This window comes from Rhinolophus sinicus, chromosome 13 (genome assembly GCF_057876585.1).
Source record: "Rhinolophus sinicus isolate RSI-liver-muscle chromosome 13, RSI-T2T, whole genome shotgun sequence".
Lineage (NCBI taxonomy): Eukaryota > Metazoa > Chordata > Mammalia > Chiroptera > Rhinolophidae > Rhinolophus > Rhinolophus sinicus.
In genome coordinates this window covers 1361704-1379971 of record NC_142513.1, presented here as the reverse complement: position 1 = coordinate 1379971, position 18268 = coordinate 1361704, and the positions used below count along the sequence as shown (strand labels likewise).

General features: G+C 58.3%; 2 protein-coding genes across 5 annotated transcripts; one reads left to right on the top strand and one right to left on the bottom strand.

Moving 5' to 3' along the window:
- Positions 1 to 156: 156 nt before the first annotated feature.
- On the top strand, positions 157 to 11085 carry LSM14B (LSM family member 14B). Of its 4 annotated transcripts, XM_074318223.2 has the most exons (10): positions 157 to 538; positions 2175 to 2338; positions 3200 to 3329; positions 4136 to 4252; positions 6243 to 6410; positions 6606 to 6683; positions 6847 to 7008; positions 7314 to 7464; positions 9132 to 9317; positions 9952 to 11085. In XM_074318223.2, exons 1-9 carry the CDS (start codon positions 412 to 414, stop codon positions 9301 to 9303), a joined length of 1269 nt encoding a protein of 422 aa, XP_074174324.1. In that variant the 5' UTR covers positions 157 to 411; the 3' UTR covers positions 9304 to 9317; positions 9952 to 11085. The 4 variants fall into 4 exon arrangements, with proteins under 4 accessions (XP_074174324.1, XP_074174326.1, XP_074174325.1 ...); XM_074318225.2 differs by lacking the exon at positions 4136 to 4252; XM_074318224.2 differs by lacking the exon at positions 6606 to 6683.
- A 1483-nt stretch (positions 11086 to 12568) lies between these two features.
- On the bottom strand, positions 12569 to 18225 carry PSMA7 (proteasome 20S subunit alpha 7). The gene is made up of 7 exons (XM_074318230.2): positions 18001 to 18225; positions 15772 to 15898; positions 15006 to 15130; positions 14322 to 14444; positions 13742 to 13861; positions 13173 to 13235; positions 12569 to 12795 (listed from the first exon to the last, which is right to left on the bottom strand). The coding sequence occupies exons 1-7, from the start codon at positions 18094 to 18096 to the stop codon at positions 12700 to 12702; spliced, it is 750 nt and encodes a 249-aa protein (XP_074174331.1). The 5' UTR covers positions 18097 to 18225; the 3' UTR covers positions 12569 to 12699.
- Positions 18226 to 18268: the final 43 nt, after the last annotated feature.

Here is an 18268-nt window from a genome sequence, read left to right as displayed (position 1 = left end):
CCGCGCGGGGCCCGCCGGGAGCCGGCCGAGGAGGAGGGGCGGAAAGCCGGGGAGAACCTGTCGGGGCTGGCGCGCTCGCCGCGCAGGCGCCGAGTGCGGGCCCGCCCCTAGGCCGGCAGCGCGGCCATATTTAAAGGGAGGCCAGAGAGACCAGCCAATGCAAAGCGAGCGTGCGGGGGCGGGGCGTAGCGACGCGAGGCCCCGGATGTGGCTGCTGCGGCCCCTCCTCCCCCGCGCTTCTCTGCGAGACCCCCGCCGCGCGCCGCCGCTTGCTTGCTGGTTTCCGCGCGGGCCCCTCGGGCGGTGGTGAGGCGGCACCGAGGCAGAGGCGGCGGAGGAGCTCGGTGGCAGCAGAGCAGACAGCGAGGCGACCGCGCGGAGGCGAGCGGGCAAGGCCGGGCGGCCGTCGCCATGAGCGGCTCGTCGGGCACCCCGTACCTGGGCAGCAAGATAAGCCTCATCTCCAAGGCGCAGATCCGCTACGAGGGCATCCTGTACACCATCGACACGGACAACTCCACCGTGGCGCTCGCCAAAGGTAGCGGCCCCGCCGCGGCCGCGCCAACCGCCCGGCCCCCGCCAGCCAACAGTCTGGCTCCACCCCCACGACTCCCCGGTCTCCGCGCCGCCCCCCAGGACCCCTTGCGGGCTCCCACCCCCAGGCACCCCTGCCCCCGGGGCGCTCCCCGCTGTCCCCCACTCCCGGGCTCCCCCGCCCCCCGGGGCGCCCCCGGCCTGCACAAAGGTCTCCCCGGCCCCGGCGTTATTGTTTGCGACGGGCCCGCCCAGGCCCGGGGTGGGGTGGGTGGTGGGGGAGGGTCCAGCTCCGCGGCGCCGCCCCCTCCACCGCGTAGCCCACCTCTGCAGGTGGGGGTCGGGATCGTTGGGCTGCTTCCTCCCCACCTGCCCGAGGGGCAGCTGGCGCAGAGAACCCGCGGGGCGGGGCGAGGGGCCCGAGTCTCCCCGGGGCCTGCCCAGAAGGCTGGGGGTGAGAAAACCCACCTCCTGCAAGCCCTTCTGGAATCTATTAAGCAGCTGGGGCCTCGAGCCTGAACAAATACCACGTTTTAATGGAACTTCCTGCCAGGATAGACGCATCGGTCGGCAGCTAGGTGCCCCGGTTTAAAGCGCTTGCCCATCCTAAGCCAGATATTGCATCTGGGTTTACCCTTTTGTGGCAGATCCCTCCCTGTAGGCACAGGTAAGTAAGCACTCTGAAGCCCCTTGGAGACTTGGAGAAAGATGGCTGTGCTGCGGTTCCAGAGGAGCCCAGAATCTTTTCTGAGCTTGTTGAGGCAGGAGGGGGCCCCAAAGTTTCTTTGTCTTCATCCTTCAGGAAAGATGGCGAGTGTCCTTCCCCTGCGTCTTCGAAGTGCTGCATGCAGCCAGGTCTACAGACGGACTGTTTGTTTGATGGGTCTCTTGGCACTTGACTGCATTTGACCTGAGATCCCAGTTGGGGAAACTGAGGCCCATAGTAGTTCCTGATCCTCAGCAAGAGTTGTGTGTAGATTAGATACAAGCTGCTTCGAGCCCAGCTCCGCCCCAGAGATCTAAGGAGAAGATCCGTTGGGCTTCTTGAACCCTCTGGGAGGAATTAATACCCCAAGGAGCCCCTCCGCAGCCGGAGAAGCTGGTGGTGGGGGTCAAAGTTCTCCCATTGTTCTGTAAGGGCTCCTCCCGGGCTGGTTGTGGGTACAGGGTGGGGACCACACTCAACCTCCTGGCTTCTCTCTGAAGGAAAGGGACTCCTCTGGGTGATGTGTCTCCTCAGTGGTGATGTGTTGGGGGTCTGGGTCAAAAAGCAGCTGTTGGGGTTTTAATCTGCTAAGTCAGACGTGAGCAAACGTGGCCTGCCCCGGGCAGCGTGTCTTCTGTGTTCACGCCTGAGAACGTAGAGCTTCATGAGAACGCCAGGCCTTGGGCTCGTTCCTTGTTGTCTTTGTGACCTAGAACTTTTTGGCGCTTTGCCAACTGGGGTCTTGTTGGTATTGTCCCTTGAAAATCTGAGGGGGGTGTGTGCGGAGTAATTGCCGAAACATGGAAAGCGGTGCTGGGCTATGGATGGCACCCAGGACAGGGGCCACTTGCCCCGTGTTTGGAAAGCTCGGGAGCCACAGGACTGAGTGCACTTGGCTGAGGAGGACACTTACTGTGTTTTTCTCACTCCTAAGTGAGGTCCTTTGGTACTGAAGATCGCCCCACAGATAGGCCTGCGCCTCCGAGAGAGGAGATTTACGAGTACATCATCTTCCGGGGAAGTGATATCAAAGATATTACGGTCTGCGAGCCTCCGAAAGCGCAGCATGCACTCCCTCAGGATCCTGCCATCGTTCAGGTGAGTACGTGGCCCCGCTCCTTGGGCACATTTCTGAGATTCTGGGTTTCGGATGCATCTTGGTGTCATTCTTTGGCCAGAGAACTCAACTCAAGGAGTAGCCTTTTCGTGAAAAGTGGTTTAGTTTGATCTGGTCTGTTGTTGTTGCTGTGGAAAGTCTTAATTCCCATAGCGTGCAGTAGTGTGTGCAGGAGAGTGAGAGGGGCAGGGGCAGGGAGAGGGGGTGCTGGGAATTGTGTTTGTCCTTAGTTTCTGGTCCCAAGCCCCAGTGGCGTGGTGGGAGTGGCTAAGATGCTCGCAGCGGGACAGGACTTGGCTCCCTGCACAGTCCACGTTGCATTGCATTGCTGTGGGACTCAGGGTTTGCCTGCTGTTTGGTATATTGACCTCAGGTACCAGAGGCTTGTGAATTAGGTACTCACTGGCTCTTGTGCAGAAGGCTGTGGGACTGTGGGCCTGCTCGGTGGGTGTGGTCTGGGCCACCGGGCAGGGAAAGGTGGATGCCTGGGGACCTGGAGAGAGTTCACCAGCCACACTGCGTGTTGGGGGCAGGGCCAAGCCGAGGATAGCATTTTGTCCTCTTGCAGAGCCTGGACTACCTGATGCCAGGCAGTGGGGACCATTGGAGGGGTTAATTGACTTAGGAGAAATTCATGTGGGAATTCCCTGGCCAGGTGAAGCTGGGGGGGAAAGGCAGCTTTCACTTCGCAACACCATCTTGAAAGTCACCCCTGAGCACAGCCCAAGCCTCCAGGAACGCAGGCTGGCAGACCAGGCTGCTTTCCCTGCCTGAACAGTGCCCCCCAGGCAGGGCGACAGGAGCGCCTTACGCTGCTCTCACCTCTGTGTCTCCTTGCTCAGTCTTCCCTGGGCTCGGCCTCTTCCTTCCAGCCACACGTGCCTTACAGCCCCTTCAGAGGAGTGCCGCCCTACAGCCAGCTGGCCGCCAGCTCCCTGCTGAGCCAGCAGTACGCAGCTTCCTTGGGTCTGGGTGAGTAACCTGTTTCTACCTGGGAAACGGCCCATGCTGTGACCTCCAGGGAGCGGAGCCACAGGTCCTTTTGGGGGGACGCTGTTTTTGTCACGTTCAGCTTACAGGGCACACTTAGTACATTATTCAGTGCAGCTTCAACTAGTCAGAACGTCTGTCTTATAACTACTCGGTTGAAAATAAAGAGGCAGCAGTCTGCGTTTTGGAACAGGTGAATCTAATCTATTCATCGAATGTCAGCCTAGGTCTGGGTGGAAGTCATGGGACGTCTGCTGCAAAGACGTGATGACTGACAGGTGTAATTACAGATGAGTTGTAACTGCCTGCACTTTTGTAAGCCCATAAATACAAGTTAAATACGACGCCCACGTGATATGTCGTGTACCGTTTTGCTGTCAGTGCCTCGCTCAAAAATTCGGTTTCCCCAGGTTGACTAAGCCTGGACTGAGACTCTCCCACACATGTGGAGAGAAGGTCCACCTGGCCCCGGCCGGAGCTTTGCGATGCAGTCAAACCAGAGTTGGCAGGCCTCCCCCACCCTTGCTCCTGCTCCAAGCAATGGGTGTGATCCGGCCCTAGATGGTTCTGTGGGTCACTTGTTTCTGAAAGTCAGGTGGTCTTGCTGGCTGCTCCTAGTGTGCGCTGCCCTTCTCAGTCTCTCCCTGTGTTTCTAGAATAGGTTTGTGGGAGCCAAGTGTCCTGCAAGAGACGCTTGGCTCTTTCCGAGCCGGCTGGACACAAGACAAGTTTCTCATTACTTATCTGTACCCTTTCTTTTTGCTCTTTTCTCCTTTCTCTTCTTTTAGAGAAGCTGGTAAGCCCGCCAGCCTCGGCCGCAGCCTCCAGCCCTAGCTCCTCTCCATCTCCACAGCCCGTCTCAGAGCCTGACACGTGCTCAGAGCCACACCAGCTCACTTCCAAGGGTAACAGCAGGCTCGGAGAACTGCATGCTGTCTTGCAAGCCTTGCTAAGAGCGAGGGGTAACCAGTAGACCAGAGTGATAGTAGCTGTAGCAGTTGCTTTGCTAAGCCTGTGGGTCAGTGAAGCGGTTTCTCTCTGGTTCAGCACATAGTGCTAACTTACTAACTCCAGTTTCCAAGGAGGGTTAGCAAGAACTGGGGAAACACTCCGTCCACTCTCCCTGGGTCCAGGGCCTGTTCTGAGCTGTCCTGCGATTGCCACTTGTGGGAAACTGCCCTGTGCACAAGAAGGCCGTTTCCTGGGCTTTCTGCTGGTCCTAACTGGGGTCCAGATTGCGGGGAAGACTGCAGGGGAACACCCCTGAACGACTCAGGCCGCGTGGGACCCATGGCACGCCCCTCACTCATCAAAATAGGGGCCCTCATGTGTCTTTGTAAAATGAAGCTGTTTGAAACGAGCGCCTGGCCCGAGCTGTTGGCAGGTGAACAGTGTGGGCCCGATGACTGGCGTCTTAATGCTCGTGTGCCCCACCTGTCCGCTGCGGGGCGGCGCCTGCGCGGTTTCTTCGCCTTTCCTGCCGTGGTTCTCATTTTACTGGGGGTCTGAAATGCGCATGTGTGACTGTTGGAGGTAGAGCGCTGCTCTCACCATTGGAGAGACTGGGTTCAGGATAATAGCCGGGCTTTCATTCTGGCACAACTACTGTGGGTCTGTCACTTTGCACGTGTCGTCGTCTGTCCTGCACGAGTGCCAGTGTATTCCACTCACAGAAGTAGTAAGGCCTTCTCCCCACCTGAAAATTATACAAGTGTGTTTTTCTTAGTACCGTGAACATAAAACTCATAGGGCAAGATGGTTTTAACTGCTCTGGCGTTACAAAAAGGACAAGCCTGATTCTTGCCCCGTGCAGTTCCAGTGTGAGCAGGAAGCCATCCCGAGCCGTGTCACTCAGGGAAGTCCATACCGAGTGGGGTGACAGGCCAGAGAAAGTGGCCTGGGTCAGTGCCCGTCGTAGAGGACCCTTACGGTGTCAGATGGATGGAGGCTGTCCCAGTCGGCCCTGGGAGTAGCTAGAGCTGGTTACAACGCATTTGCCACAGGAATTTCTCTAGTTTCTGTTTCATGTGGGGGAAAAGGTGAAATACCTGCTGTTCACTCGTGTAGGGTCATCCTTCTCAAATTAGTTACCCCGTAGTTAGGGGTAACTCATCTTCTGTGTCACCTCCACCCAGTCCCACATGGCCCCATTTAAACACTGGCCACAGATGCAGGAGCAAGGTGGGTGAGGGGCTGCGTGTGTGGGATGCACGTACCTCTCTCCTCCTTGCTTTAGAGGACTGTCTGGGGAGCGCCGTGTCTGAGCAGTTACCTCCTGTGCTCAGGGCTGGGAATGCAGCCCCGTCACCAGCAGCAGCTGGAGGCTTTTGTTTCTGTGATGAGCTTGACTCTCGAGGAGTGCAGGCTGTTACTTCTCTGTCATCCATTCTTACTGTGTCATCTTTTTTGGTGTTGTTAAGCCTTAAGCGAACATGATAGTATTCTAGATTTTAATTTCAAAGGCTGACCACTGCATTTTCTGGACAAACTCAGGCTGCGTGGTTGTCACCCAGCGTGGCCCAGCACAAAACATTCTTAGAGTGAGCGTTCACCAGCCATCTCAGAACCATCAAGCTCCTCAGGTGGTTTTGGAAAGCTATTTCTAAACCGCCTGTGAGGTGCTCATTTGTGCCTGGGTGTTTTTCACCTCCTTGGGGTTCCCTGACACAGGGAGCCTGGGGCTTGGCTTCTGGGCTAAGCTGGCTGTGCCGTGTTGCTGGCAGACTGGGTGCAGAGGGGTGGCCCCTGAGGGGGCTTTGCCTGGGTTTGGTAGGACCTCTAGGTGGTTGCCTTTCTCTTGTCTGGCACGCCAGCCATGACAGAAGTGTCTGGAGGGGGGGTGTGACGTTTTCTTCTTTTGGCTTTCCTCCAACCCTCCTCCTCTTCCCAACTCAGGAGCTGGTTTTCCATCCGTCCCAGTCGGCAAGAGCCCCATGGTGGAGCAGGCTGTCCAGACTGGCTCTCTGGATAACCTGAATACCAAAAAGCTGTTCCCCGGCAAGGGCACGGTGGGGATGCAGCTGAACGGGCGCCCGGCCCCACCGAGCAGCAAGACCGCTAGCGGTACTGAGACGCGTGGCCCCCGGAGTGTGCTCCCTATTCTCAGCTTTTCTGGAAATAACTACGCCCCCCACCCTGAGCACCACGTGCTTTTGCAGGGCAGGCCCCTACCGCATGGCCCGGGGAGGTGCTGCCCGCTTCCGGCTTTGGCTTATGCTCTCGCAGGCGCTTGCCTCACTCTTCCCTTTTGCGCTTTAGATGTAGCTCAGCCGGCCACTGTGCAAGCTCAAGGGCAGGTGAACGACGAGAACAGAAGGCCCCAGAGGAGGAGATCAGGTAACAGCCGCTGCCACCTGAGCCCAGGGCCCGAGCCACCCAGGTGCTCCACCTGCCCTGCCCGCTTCTCCGTGGGGCTGCTTGCGGGTGCTCTGTCCTCTTTGTCACGTGTGCCTCAGTAACGTTGGGTGGTGGCTGACCAGCCGGACTCGTTTCTCCACAGGGAACAGACGAACAAGGAACCGCTCCAGAGGGCAAAGCCGCCCAACTCACGTCAAGGAGAACACGATCAAGTTTGAAGGCGACTTCGATTTTGAGAGCGCAAACGCCCAGTTCAACCGTGAGGAGCTGGACAAAGAATTTAAGAAGAAGCTGAATTTTAAAGGTCTGCGTCGTTGCAGGAAGCTCACGCTCCTCCCCCCCAAGGAGTATCCGTAGAGCGGGTCAAGGAAAGACAGCTGGGATTGAGACAGTGGGGTTGAGCTGGTGACCGGTGCGCGGGGGGTGCCACCTGAGGACCCACTGAAACATGCAGAGTGGACGGCAGCCTGGCCGGACAGGGCCAGCAGGTTGGAGCTAGGAGGACAGGCCACTTAGCACAAAGCACTCTGGGCAGCGTGGCTGAGGCCTGAGGGTGGTGGTGAGTGATTGGCTGCTTCCCAGCAGCTCTGGGTGTGCTTCTCCGTGCAGATGACAAAGCGGAGAAAGGGGACGAGAAGGACCCGGCAGTGGTGACCCCGAGTGACGCGGCTCCTGCTGAGGAGGACCACCTGGGGCCCAACTGCTACTATGACAAGTCCAAGTCCTTCTTTGACAACATCTCCTCTGAGCTCAAGAGCAGGTTGGAGGCTGGGGGTGGTGAGGCCTCGTGCGCTGCTGGGAGGCACTCTGTCAGCACGCGCAGGCGGGCACGCGCTCCCGAAGACCGACGTGCCGCCTCAGGTTCAGGGCAGCTCTCTTAGGGGCCTGCTCGCGTTCTTGCAGTCACGGTGCCAGCAGTGGTAGTTGGTGGCAGCATGGGGAGCCCTGGCAGTCACAGGCCCCTGAGGGGTCTGCCCGAAGTCCAGCCCCTACTTCCCTCTTGGCTGGTCTGCTCCTCCATCACGGCAGGTTCAGTCCCCCCTCTCCCCCCCAGCTGAGTGACTTATCCGTTAGCTGACGCTGGTGGCCTGAGGCCCTTGCTGCCTGAGGCAGTGTGTTGTGTCCTAGTGTGTTTTCACCTGATTGCTGGGAACCCTGTCACAGGCTGTGTTTTTAGCACCCAGCAGCTGGTGCTCAGGTGTTGGCCATGAGCAAGCTAGACCGAGGTGGAAGGAGTCTACAGAACAGGCGGGGTGGAGAAACATCCATTGCAGGTGGAGTGCCAGGCCCACTGCTCGGCACCAGAGACCGCAGAAACCAAACAAGGAGGTTCTGACCTTCCCACAGTTAGATGTTCTGGCAGGGGAAGTAGGTGATGGGAAAATGCACATACGTACGGTGAAAATGCACTGGGGAAAACCAAGCAGTGGGGGCGGGGGGGGGGCGGCGAGGGGTGTGGTGGGAATGACCTGCTCGCATGCTGAGGTCTCCCGGCCTGTGCATAAAGTAAAAGCAGCCTTTCTGGGCTGGGTAGGGTGGCCGCGTCGGGGCCCATGTGGCTGGCGCAGAGCCGGCAGGCCAGGGAGGAGCTGAGGTGGGGGGGTGCCCTCAGGGTTCAAAAGTCCTGGGGATGCCTGGCTTTTATCTCAAGTGCTGCACTGCGAGCTGGTGGGGTGGGTGCTGAGGAGTGACGCCATCTGAAGCTTCACTGGGTTTCATGTGAGAAGGGCTTCACGTCCACCCATGGTGGTTCAGGTGTCTCAGAATAGGGGTGGGGAGCTTGGCTTCTGAACCAGGTTGAAGTGGAGCTCGTGGGGTTTGCTGGCCAGATGTGAAAGCCGGTGACGTCCCTGTCGTTGGCCTAGTCTGAAAGCTGGAGGGCACAGTGGCTGTGTCTTTCAGTGAGGGGTCTGGGGGTGTTGTGTGTGAGCTGTCTGCAAGCACACGGGGTCCTCGCTGTGGGTATAGGGATAATGGCTGTGTATTCAGGTAGCACAAAGGATGTTGGGACAGTGTAGAGTGCTGGTGCTGTGTCCCCACCCCAAGGGGCATAAGCGTATTCTGGGGGGCCTTGTCACATGTAACCCAACCTCCTCATCTAGTAGGAGCTTATTCAGAGCGGTCGGGGACCTGCTCCAGGTCTCGGAGCCTGTGCGCGCCTTGGGCCTGGCAAGCAGTGGAGGCTTCCTTCAGAGCACACGCGTGTCGTGCTCATTGTAGGTGACAAAGACCAGAGAGTTTTGTACCGAGCAGCCCAGTGCAGGGAGGAATAGGCCTGGCTGGAAATGCAGCCGGGAGCACCTGTAGTGCTGGGTCTCGGGCTGCAGCGGCCTGGTTGGGTCGCCCCCATGGCTCCAGTAACAGTGACCATCTGTCTTTCCTCTGGGGCGCCCCTGCGGGCAGTTTCACACCCCTTGTCTTGATCAGTTCCAGGCGGACCACGTGGGCTGAGGAGAGGAAGCTCAACACGGAGACTTTCGGGGTGTCAGGAAGGTTTCTTCGTGGCCGTGGTTTCCGGGGGGGATTGCGAGGGGGCCGGGGCAGCGGTACAACCCGGCGCAACCCGACGTCCCACAGAGCTGGGACTGGCAGGGTGTAAGGAAGCAGCCGACGGTGAGTGAGGGAACCTTCCGGGCCCGGTGGGGGAGGCCGTTGGGACGGGAGGACCTCGGTAGGAGCCTCTTCAGGAAGCGCTTAGGGCTGGGCAGTGGGCTGGCTCTGGCTTCCAGTAAGAAGAGACATCTCGAAGTTCCAGGCCAAACGAAGGGCCTTGACCCTCTGAGTCACCCAGGGGGCTCTTTGGGGACAGCGAGACCCAGAGCCAATGGAATCTGCATCTCTGGGGAGGGGCCCAGGTGACAGAGGGCTGGGTGCTTGTTACTCGGGGTCAGCAAAGAGCTTGTTGCAAGCCAGGGTCTCGGCACAGCCCAGCTGTGAGCTGACTCGGCTCGGAGCCTGCATTTTCAACCAGGTCCTGGGTGACTTGCATGCCCAGCCCTTAGGGTGTAGGTGGTGAACGGGTTATGGTGCTGACCTGCTCCAGCCAGGTGGGTGGGGGCTGGAGCTGTCCCATCCTGTGTCCAAAGGCGGTTTTCACTGTGGGTTAATAGGCAGGTCTGGGAAGCCTTGGTCTGACGGGTGGGGGAGGCTGAGCCCCTCGTGGTCTTCATCCCAGGCGGTGCCTGGCTCATGCTGGGGAGCTGCCTCCCAGTGGCCGAGTCGCTCACCTGGTGTCCTCCTCCCACAGGCCTGCCGGAGCAGCAGCACACAGCTGTGTGAGGCGAGGGAAGACACTGCACTAACCGGGGAGATGATGGGTCCCTTTGTTTACCGAATTTGGAAAATTCTCATCCTTTTGTTCTGGACTTCACGGAAATTGGACGTGGCCTGCGTTAGAACCACTTGTTTTGGGGGAGGTATTTATGGATAACCTCTCCAGGGTGTCTCGATCTTTCCTCCTCAGTTGTGCAGTCTAAGGTTTTGGTATTTTGCAAAAAGGTTTCTAAAGTGACAGCTTGATCCTCACTTTGTGACTTTTTGGACAGCTTTGAGTTTTACAGTGGAACCAAATCTCATTTGGCAGCCAGGCAAAGCTCTGTCACCCAAATGGCCCCTGGTGCTGCTGGCCTGGCACCCCCACTGCCAGTGGTGAGGTCCCAGGAGCTAGGCAGGGCCAGCACCCAGAGCATGGGCCTGGGGCAGGGGAAGTGGGGCGACCACAGATCATGTTGTACAAGCAGACCAGACAACCTGATGTCCAGAGTGGTGGTATCAAGTTTGGGGGCTGGCAGGGCGGAAGGGGGGGACTCTTGAAGTGGGAAGGGGTCCTGCACACGAGCTAGCTGTTGGTTGCTAAGCCTGGCTTCCATAGGAAAGGGGGTTGGGGTGGAAGCCCAGGACAAACCCCCCCGTGTCCCTGTCCTCTCTGCTGTCCCAGCCAGCCCAGCCTGGGCCAGTCCGTGTGGGAAGCCGGGCCAACATTGTTCGTGTCTCATCCACTTGGAAATGAGCCAGTCTTTTTTGTAAGGTCGGTTGACCAAGAGCATTATCTTCTCTGAATTGTAAATAGTTCTGTGTTTTTTGTTTAAAAGGTGGGTGGAGGGGAGGGTGGGGAACATAAATTTGTTGCATGAGTAAAGGGGTCAGACCTTTAGTATGAGCATGCGTCCCTGCTTGACAGGGCATGTGTTGAACATAAGCACCTTCGTAACTAACCCCCCTTAAGTAGATGTAAAGGTTTTGGTTCCGCATTAAGTTACTGTAAGAGCTTGGGTTTATTTTTGTAGGAGTAATGGCTAAGAGTTAGAACGTAGCAATGAGGCCACTATGTTGGAATAATGTAAATTGTAATTATAAATAAACATGCAAACCTTTAAAACTCGCCTCTCGGCTCTGAATGTAAACAGTCCTGTTGACTGTCAGAATCACATCACACCACACCTGATGTGCCATCCCCAGGCAGGTCCTGTCGGGCCCAGGCTTGTCTGGGTGAGGGGCGGATCCAAGTCCACTGTGGGCCACCTCCGGGGACAAGGGGCTCTGCTTCCCAGACACTTTGGACACAAAGTAGCTTAAAAAACCCAGTTCAGATCAACCTGCTGCAGAAGTGGCCCCTTCTCCCACCTCCTGCTGCAGCCTCCAAGCTCCCAGAGCTCCCAAGTTCTGTCCCTTGGAACCTGTTCCAGGGCTGGAACATGCAGAAAAGCTAGGACAGGCTGGTGTCAGACTTGAAGACGCAATCCCAGAGGACTTGGCCCCCCGGGTAGCTGTGTCGCTTCCCCGGCAGTACCTGCCTGTGACTTGGGGCCAGACAGCTGGCCTTTGTCTGGGCCTGGCTGTCAGTGTCAGGTTCTGTAGTCTTGGCAACTAACATCCTTGACCAATAAAAAAGATCTCCCATACTGTGCATGCTAGATGTAGGCAGCCGGGGCACAAATCCTAAACCAGTTAGGTGACTCAACAGTTGAACTGAATTGGTGTTTTCTTTGAGGTTCTAAATATAGTCAAGTCAGTTCCCACCTATGACTAACCTTGCTATTTGAGTCTTAAACTGAAAACCATTTGGACAATCACGTTTTATGCTGAGCTTCACGTGTCTGGGCCTGTTGACTCCTTTTGAGAAGACATGTTCCATTACTATAGAACCCAGAGGAAGACGCTGTACTGAGGTGGAAAGCAGGGCCCTGGAATCCTACGGGCATGGGCGCTCCATCACCAGGGCTGGCAGCCAGGCATCGTACAAAGTGGCAGAGTTGTGCAAAGGGACTTGTTATAGGATTTTTCTGTAAAGACAAAGCCGAGGGCCATGACTTAACTGCTGCAGGCCTGGAAGCTAAAAGAAGGGCAGTCTTTCTGGCTAAACAGCGAGAGAGGGCAGGGAATAGCCAGCACCAGAAGTCAAGAAAGAAAATAGGAATGTGAAGACTTGATCTACCAAAACCAGAAACAAGATGAGTTCTGAAGACAGCTGCCACTGCAAAACAGTCAAGCACTTGAACTGAGTGCTACCTGCGCTTGTGTCCTTGACCTCCGTTCATTAGGAACTTGAACGAAGGTCAAACAAAATCAGTCTGTTTAGGATTTCTGAAGGAGAGAAACCGAGTTTGCACATTGACAAGAGGTGCCTCGCCTCTCCAGCAGCCACGCGGAGCACCCATAGCATCAGTGGGCTGGGTCTCCTTGGAGCCTCTCCACAGCCCCCCAAGGAGGAGGAACCCCGGCTACAGTCAGTGGCTCCTCACCTTGGAGCCTGGCACCGAGAACTAGGAGGAAATCTCCCACAGAGGAAAGCACTCCGGCCAACAGCGAGGGGAGGGCTCCATGTGCACAGGACACCCAAAGAGACACACGCTCTCTAAACAAGAAAAGGTTAAAAATATGCAAGTTTATTGGCGGACACGGGCTGCACTGATAAATGGAATGGAAACGCCCACACGTCGGTTAGAGAATCATCCATGATTTGAATTTAAAAATCACTACCAGCAGGACTGAGGCATCATGATGCTGCTTTCTTTTGTTTCTTCTTTTCGTTTTCTTCTTTTTCTTTTTCAATTTCGGCAACATATTTCTCAATTTCTTCAGGATTTAAAATCTACCAAAGAAGAGTTATGGTCAACCCCCAAGCCCCAAGCCCCAAGAGGGGGCCCAGTGCAGCAGTGCCCGCTTTGGGGAAGGGCGCCCTGGACTCCAGGCAGACTACGTCACAGCTGCTTGCACGGGAAAACAAGGCCCCGTGTGCCGGGCCCATAACGACAGCTGAGGTGACTAGGGAACAGCAGCAGCACGCCTGCATGGTGACAGAGCCGCGCACTGCCTGTAACCGCGAGAGCAGTACTGGAATGCTTTTTTCTTGACCCGTTGGTGGGGGGCCTCGGGAAGAACCTTGCCGAGGGCCAAAGCCATAGCACAAGGCCTCTGCCCTGACCCTGGGAGCTCGCGCAGTAAAGACAGAAACAAGGCGGCAGTTACCTTGAGGGGTTGGTCTCGCCGCATGACGGCCAGTTCAATGTTCTTCCCGCCTGACTGAACTACCTTGGGGGGGAGATAAGAGCGTCATACTCCAGAGCAAACAGCCTGGCAAGTTCCTTAAATGGTCACGTACATCTGAGTCAGCACCACCTGCAACATGCGGGGAAAGGCTGGGACACCGAAGTCCCAGCACCCCGAGCCCTGGGACACCTGCACTCCCTCCTGTCTCCTGGCACGCAGACCTGGGCGGGGTCACGTCCTTCCTCCACCGAGCCCTGCCCATCTACCTCTCTGGCTTCAGCCACCAGCATTTCCGATGTCATGACAAAGCCGGAGACCTCACGACCCCCAACCATCATTCCCAGTCCTAATTTCTGACTCTGGCAGCAGCCGAGTCTCAGGAAGGCAGAGCGACTGCCATGAGCGGTGTGCGGGGGCACGAGCAGCTGAGCCTCTGGCCCCGGCTGCCCCAGCAGCCTTGCTGCCTCCTCCCTTGTCACCCAGCTCTGCTGTCCACTCCCCGGGTGGGTGTCTCCACCATCTCACCACGATTTCAAAGACGAACTTACTTCCAGGAGGGCCTTGATAACCAACTTAATGGTCAAATCGTCCGTTTCGATGGCTTCATCCGTGTAATTCTTCTCTAGAAATTCACGCACTGACTTGGCGCCCCGGCCGATGGCGTTGGCCTGAAAGCGATTACGGCACAAGCTGTGACAATCCAGAGCCAGCCATGTGGCCGGCCAGCCGCTGCCTTGCGCCCTCTCCCATGGGCGCGGTGAGAGGCCGTCTGGCAGGAGGTGGCCTGGGCCCCGGGCCCTGCCCTGCGCTTTCCTTTCACAAAGGGCTGTTTGGAGCTGGTGCTGCTTCTTACCGAGCATGGAATCCTACTTCATTATTGAATGACAGGTGCCATTTTACTTGATGCCGTCTATCCTTACACCTCGCTGCCCTTTTCTCAAAAAAAAAAAAGTGCCACTTCTTTGCTCCCACCTGAATCAAAGTTTTATGGGACAGTGTGTGTGTGCGCGTGTACGTTTGTAGGACGCGGCCAACTTCCGCGCCAGGAGGTCCAGGACCTCCAATGGCCTCCTAAGCCTCTTTACTGTGGTGAGACAGCCCGGAGGCCATGTTTTGTCAGTGACTCACCTTCCAGGCGTGGTATGTGCCCGACGGGTCGGTCTGGTAGAGTCGGGGGGTGCCGTCAAAGTCGAAGCCCACAATAAGGGCGGAGATGCCAAATGGCCTGCGCCCGTTGCTCTGCGTGTAGCGCTGCGGGGGGGAGGAGCACGTCAACATGCCACAGCAGCGCCAAAGGCCCCCGAGAGCCGTCGGCTGTTCAGAACCACTGCTGCCGTGGGGGGTGAACGCACACCACCGAGCAAGCTCTGCAGTCCATTGCAACCCAGACGGTCAGCCTGGTCAGCCAGTCCCCTGCGGTCACCCTGCTCTGCCATCCTCACTCCGAGGGCTGTGCCAATGACCAGGGTTGCAGCAGGGAGCACAGCTGAGGCTACGTGGAATAACGTGACACAGCTGGTTTTAAAGAGGACTAGCTTGTCACCACAGAGTGGCGGTGGCTTCTAGCCCCCTCCCAACTCCTTGGTGACCGTCATTCAGAATGGCAAAACAAAAACTTTCACTTCCCTCCAGAAGTAGGCATTTGGCCTGCCCCATGCCCCTCCACGAGAACAATAGCACCGAAACGGGCAAGCGATAGGAAAGCACACACGTCCCAGGAGGGGCCGGGCCTGGGCATGGAAGGAGACAGCACACCAAGTACAGAGCCGCGACCATGCTGCGACCAGCCGCGGGCAGCGTCAGCGTGCCCACCTGCTTCAGACTAGCAATGTAGCGTGTGATGTACTCCACGGTGACCGGGTCCTCCACTGTCAGCCGGTGGCTCTGGCACTCCACCCGGGCCCTGTTGATGACTATCCTTGCGTCGGCGGTGAGGCCTGCAATGACAGCTGAGTGTCACCGCGTCTGCTGCACTCAGGGACACAGATCGCTCGAGCAGAGAGCAGTGAACCTCAGGCAAGGGTTCCCAAACCAGCTCTCTACAACCCAGCACCAAGGCCAACCCCAGGACCGCCAGGACCGGTGAGCCTCCGTGGACGTCCTGAGAGGACGTCCTGAGAGCACGTTGTGCGTCAGAGCACATGGAAGGAAGCACGCTAAGCCCTTGGCTGGGCAAGTCAAGTTTAATTCAGGTGAACTGGGACCTCCCCAGGCTGGACCTGCCGAGGGAGGAAATGCGTGCTGAGGACACAACGCACGCCAGGCGGGGGCAGTGGCCAGCCCTCCCTGCTCACAGGCCCTGTCCGCCATGTCCCGCCTGACCTCTCCACAGACCAACTGATCCGGTGACATGGTGACAGCAGTGGAGATGACAGCACAGCCCCCTCGTCCTGGGGTATTTATTCATTTGGCCCCTGGGCTTCAGCCGTCCATGGCAGAGAGCCTCCCCACCAAGAAACCGTGCCCAATCCTTTTCTTAAAAGCCCAGATCTGTTGCTTTAAAAGCAACAGGTGTGCCTCCCGACAGCCCATCCACCAGTTAAACTCCAAAACGCCGTCTTCGCGGAGCTTGACTCACCTGCGAACGCCATGCAGACATTGTCGTCCAGGGCGCAGATCTTCCGCACCGTTCGCTCATCCTGCAGCTTGGCCACGGACTTCTTCTCCACACCAAGAACAACAATGTCCTTTCCTCGAACGCCAACCTGTGACAAAAATCAACACGAGGTTATGCCACCAGGCCGAGCTCCAAGAGCAGCTGTGCACCGGTCCTGTGAATACCCTGGGGCAGCAGCCCCCCACACCCCTTCCTGCTGTGGGTACCCACCCTGCCCACCGTGGGTACTGATCCACTTCAGGTGAAGCTCGCCCAGGCATCGGGACCTGTGTCTTTAAGATGCTGAGCTTTAGTTTTAGTCAAAACACAACAGAGAAGCAACGGCTGCACAACCTGTGTGCACATGTAAGCATCACTGCAGTCCAGTATCAGTTGTGTGCAGGGCCTTGCAGCCCGAAAGCCCAACGTCCCAGTGCGGTGTCCTGAGCGGAAGCAGTGTTCCTGTACCTGGGACCACACTGCCACCCAGCCCAGCCCGCCCTCGCCTGCACAGCTGTGTGCCCACGTGCACGGCTGCGGGAAGGTCAGTTTGCTGTCAGGTGAAAGGACATCGTGTTGACTGCTAGTGGGAGCGCGGGCGCTCTGCTTACAGCTGATCCCATATGGGGAGAAAGCTGTATTAAAACACGGACAGACCACTGATGGCCAGTTAACCCCCCAGTCGAGACAGGTGCAAATGGGATAATGACTCAGAAGGGCAACGTGGGCTTTGTTCAGAGCAGGGTCCCTCCGCCTGGGCCATGGCGTTTGCGTGGGGTTGCCTGTGCACTGCAGGGCTTCAGCGTCCTCCCTGGCCTCCACATCCGGGACACTTCACAGTGTCTCCACACGTTGCCAAATGCCCCCTGAAGAGCATTATCACCTCTGGTTGAGAAGCACCGGTCTGCAGTGTGTTATTTTCCTCTCTCGTGTACTTGATCTTCAAAGTTCCCTCAGGGAAAGGCTGCCAGGCCCAGAGATGCTAGGTTCCACCAGCCACCCTGGCTGGCCTGAGGTAGCATGGGGGAGGGGTCGAAGCAGTGGACTCTTTGTCCAGTGCTCCTGAAGCTGAGTTAGGCCACGGGATGGATTTTGGACCTTCATTTCAAAAGACATTCATGAAATGTAAACACCAAAATTCACAGAATCATGTGCTTTGTCTGCCAGCTCAAACTTCTGAAATACCAGGTGGTAAAAGAAAAACTGACCAGCAAACAAACTGACAGGTATCTCGAAGACACCATGAATTTAAATTTCAAGCGGTGATCAAAATGAGAGGTACACACAGACGCCCACACGACAGTGGGGCAGCGCTCTGCCCACCGCGGGCGGCAGAGCAGTCAGACCCAGGGGCCCATCAGTGGGAAGTGCGGGCGCGTACTGAGAACCCCCTGGACCTGGAGCGCACTGCTCGCCCTCAGCTGGGGAAGTCCCCGAGTGGGGGCTGCCTGGGTGCAATTCACCGAGCCCTGCCCAGCCAGCCTGCTGTCCGGCGCCCACGCGCCACAGCCACACCGGGCTCTCCCGGAGCCAGCTCCCCCCGGACCCCGGCTGCCGAGGCCAAGATGGCCGTCACCGCCCAGGTGCAGGGGAAGGCGGCTCTTGGAAGTTCACCACTCACACCCAGCGCGCTGGTCTGCAAAGCACCCATCACTGCAGCAACATCCACCGCGACTGCCCGTGGTGAGAGCCCAGTTTCCAGGGCGGTCCCACCAGACACTGGCCTGTCCTGCCTGCTGCCCGCTCCCGGCACCCACAATGCACAACGTGCCCCTTCCACTGCCCGCAGCACCAACGCCAGGCTCCTCTGCGTGCAACTCGCGTCCCTGTGCTGATTTCAAAGGCGAGCGGGGCCACACGGCTGCCGAGACACACGAGGCTGTCAGCGCGGCCGCAGCCGCATCGCGGGACGCAGCCGGGCCCAGGCCTCCGGGGCGCAGGGGACGCGCTCCGCCCCAGAACCGCCTCCTGGCCACAGCCGCGCCGGGCCCACGCCCGCACGTTCCAGGGCGCCCCACACGCGAGGCCTCCCCGCGCCCCAGCAACGCGGCCAGGCCGGACTCGCGGGCTCCTAGGCTTGCCCCCGCGTCCTGGGGTCCCCCGCTCCCCCGGCCGCGCCCGGCCTGCTCCCCGCGCCCCAGCAGCGCCGCACGCCCGCCCCGCTTCCGGCCCGGCCCGGCCCAGATGCAGGGCCCCCGGCGCGCCGCTCACCGCAGTCGAGCCTTTCTTCACGGCCTCCTGCGCGTACTCCACTTGGAAAAGGTGGCCGTCGGGCGAGAAGACGGTGATGGCGCGGTCGTAGCTCATGCCGGCGAGAAGCGCGACCAGCACAGGGAAAAGCGCACACTCACCGCCGGACCGACAGACTCTCGACGTCGCCGCGCCCGCGCCGCGCCCGCCCCCGGGCACCGCCCACTGCGCTGCGGGCGTCAGGCGGCGTCAGGCAGCGTCGGCGGTGTCGGGAGGACGTGAGCGCGCG

What these genes read in the sequence shown, in the direction of transcription:
- PSMA7 (XM_074318230.2), bottom strand. Translation starts at nt 18,096, where the DNA reads ATGAGCTACGACCGCGCCATCACCGTCTTCTCGCCCGACGGCCACCTT. An exon ending in GCACATACCACGCCTGGAAG is followed by an intron (nt 13,862 to 14,321) that starts GTGAGTCACTGA and finishes AATCGCTTTCAG; the next exon opens with GCCAACGCCATCGGCCGGGG. An exon ending in TTATCAAGGCCCTCCTGGAA is followed by an intron (nt 13,236 to 13,741) that starts GTAAGTTCGTCT and finishes CTCCCCCCCAAG; the next exon opens with GTAGTTCAGTCAGGCGGGAA.
- LSM14B (XM_074318223.2), top strand. Translation starts at nt 412, where the DNA reads ATGAGCGGCTCGTCGGGCACCCCGTACCTGGGCAGCAAGATAAGCCTC. An exon ending in ACACCAGCTCACTTCCAAGG is followed by an intron (nt 4,253 to 6,242) that starts GTAACAGCAGGC and finishes TTCCCAACTCAG; the next exon opens with GAGCTGGTTTTCCATCCGTC. An exon ending in TCCTCTGAGCTCAAGAGCAG is followed by an intron (nt 7,465 to 9,131) that starts GTTGGAGGCTGG and finishes TGTCTTGATCAG; the next exon opens with TTCCAGGCGGACCACGTGGG.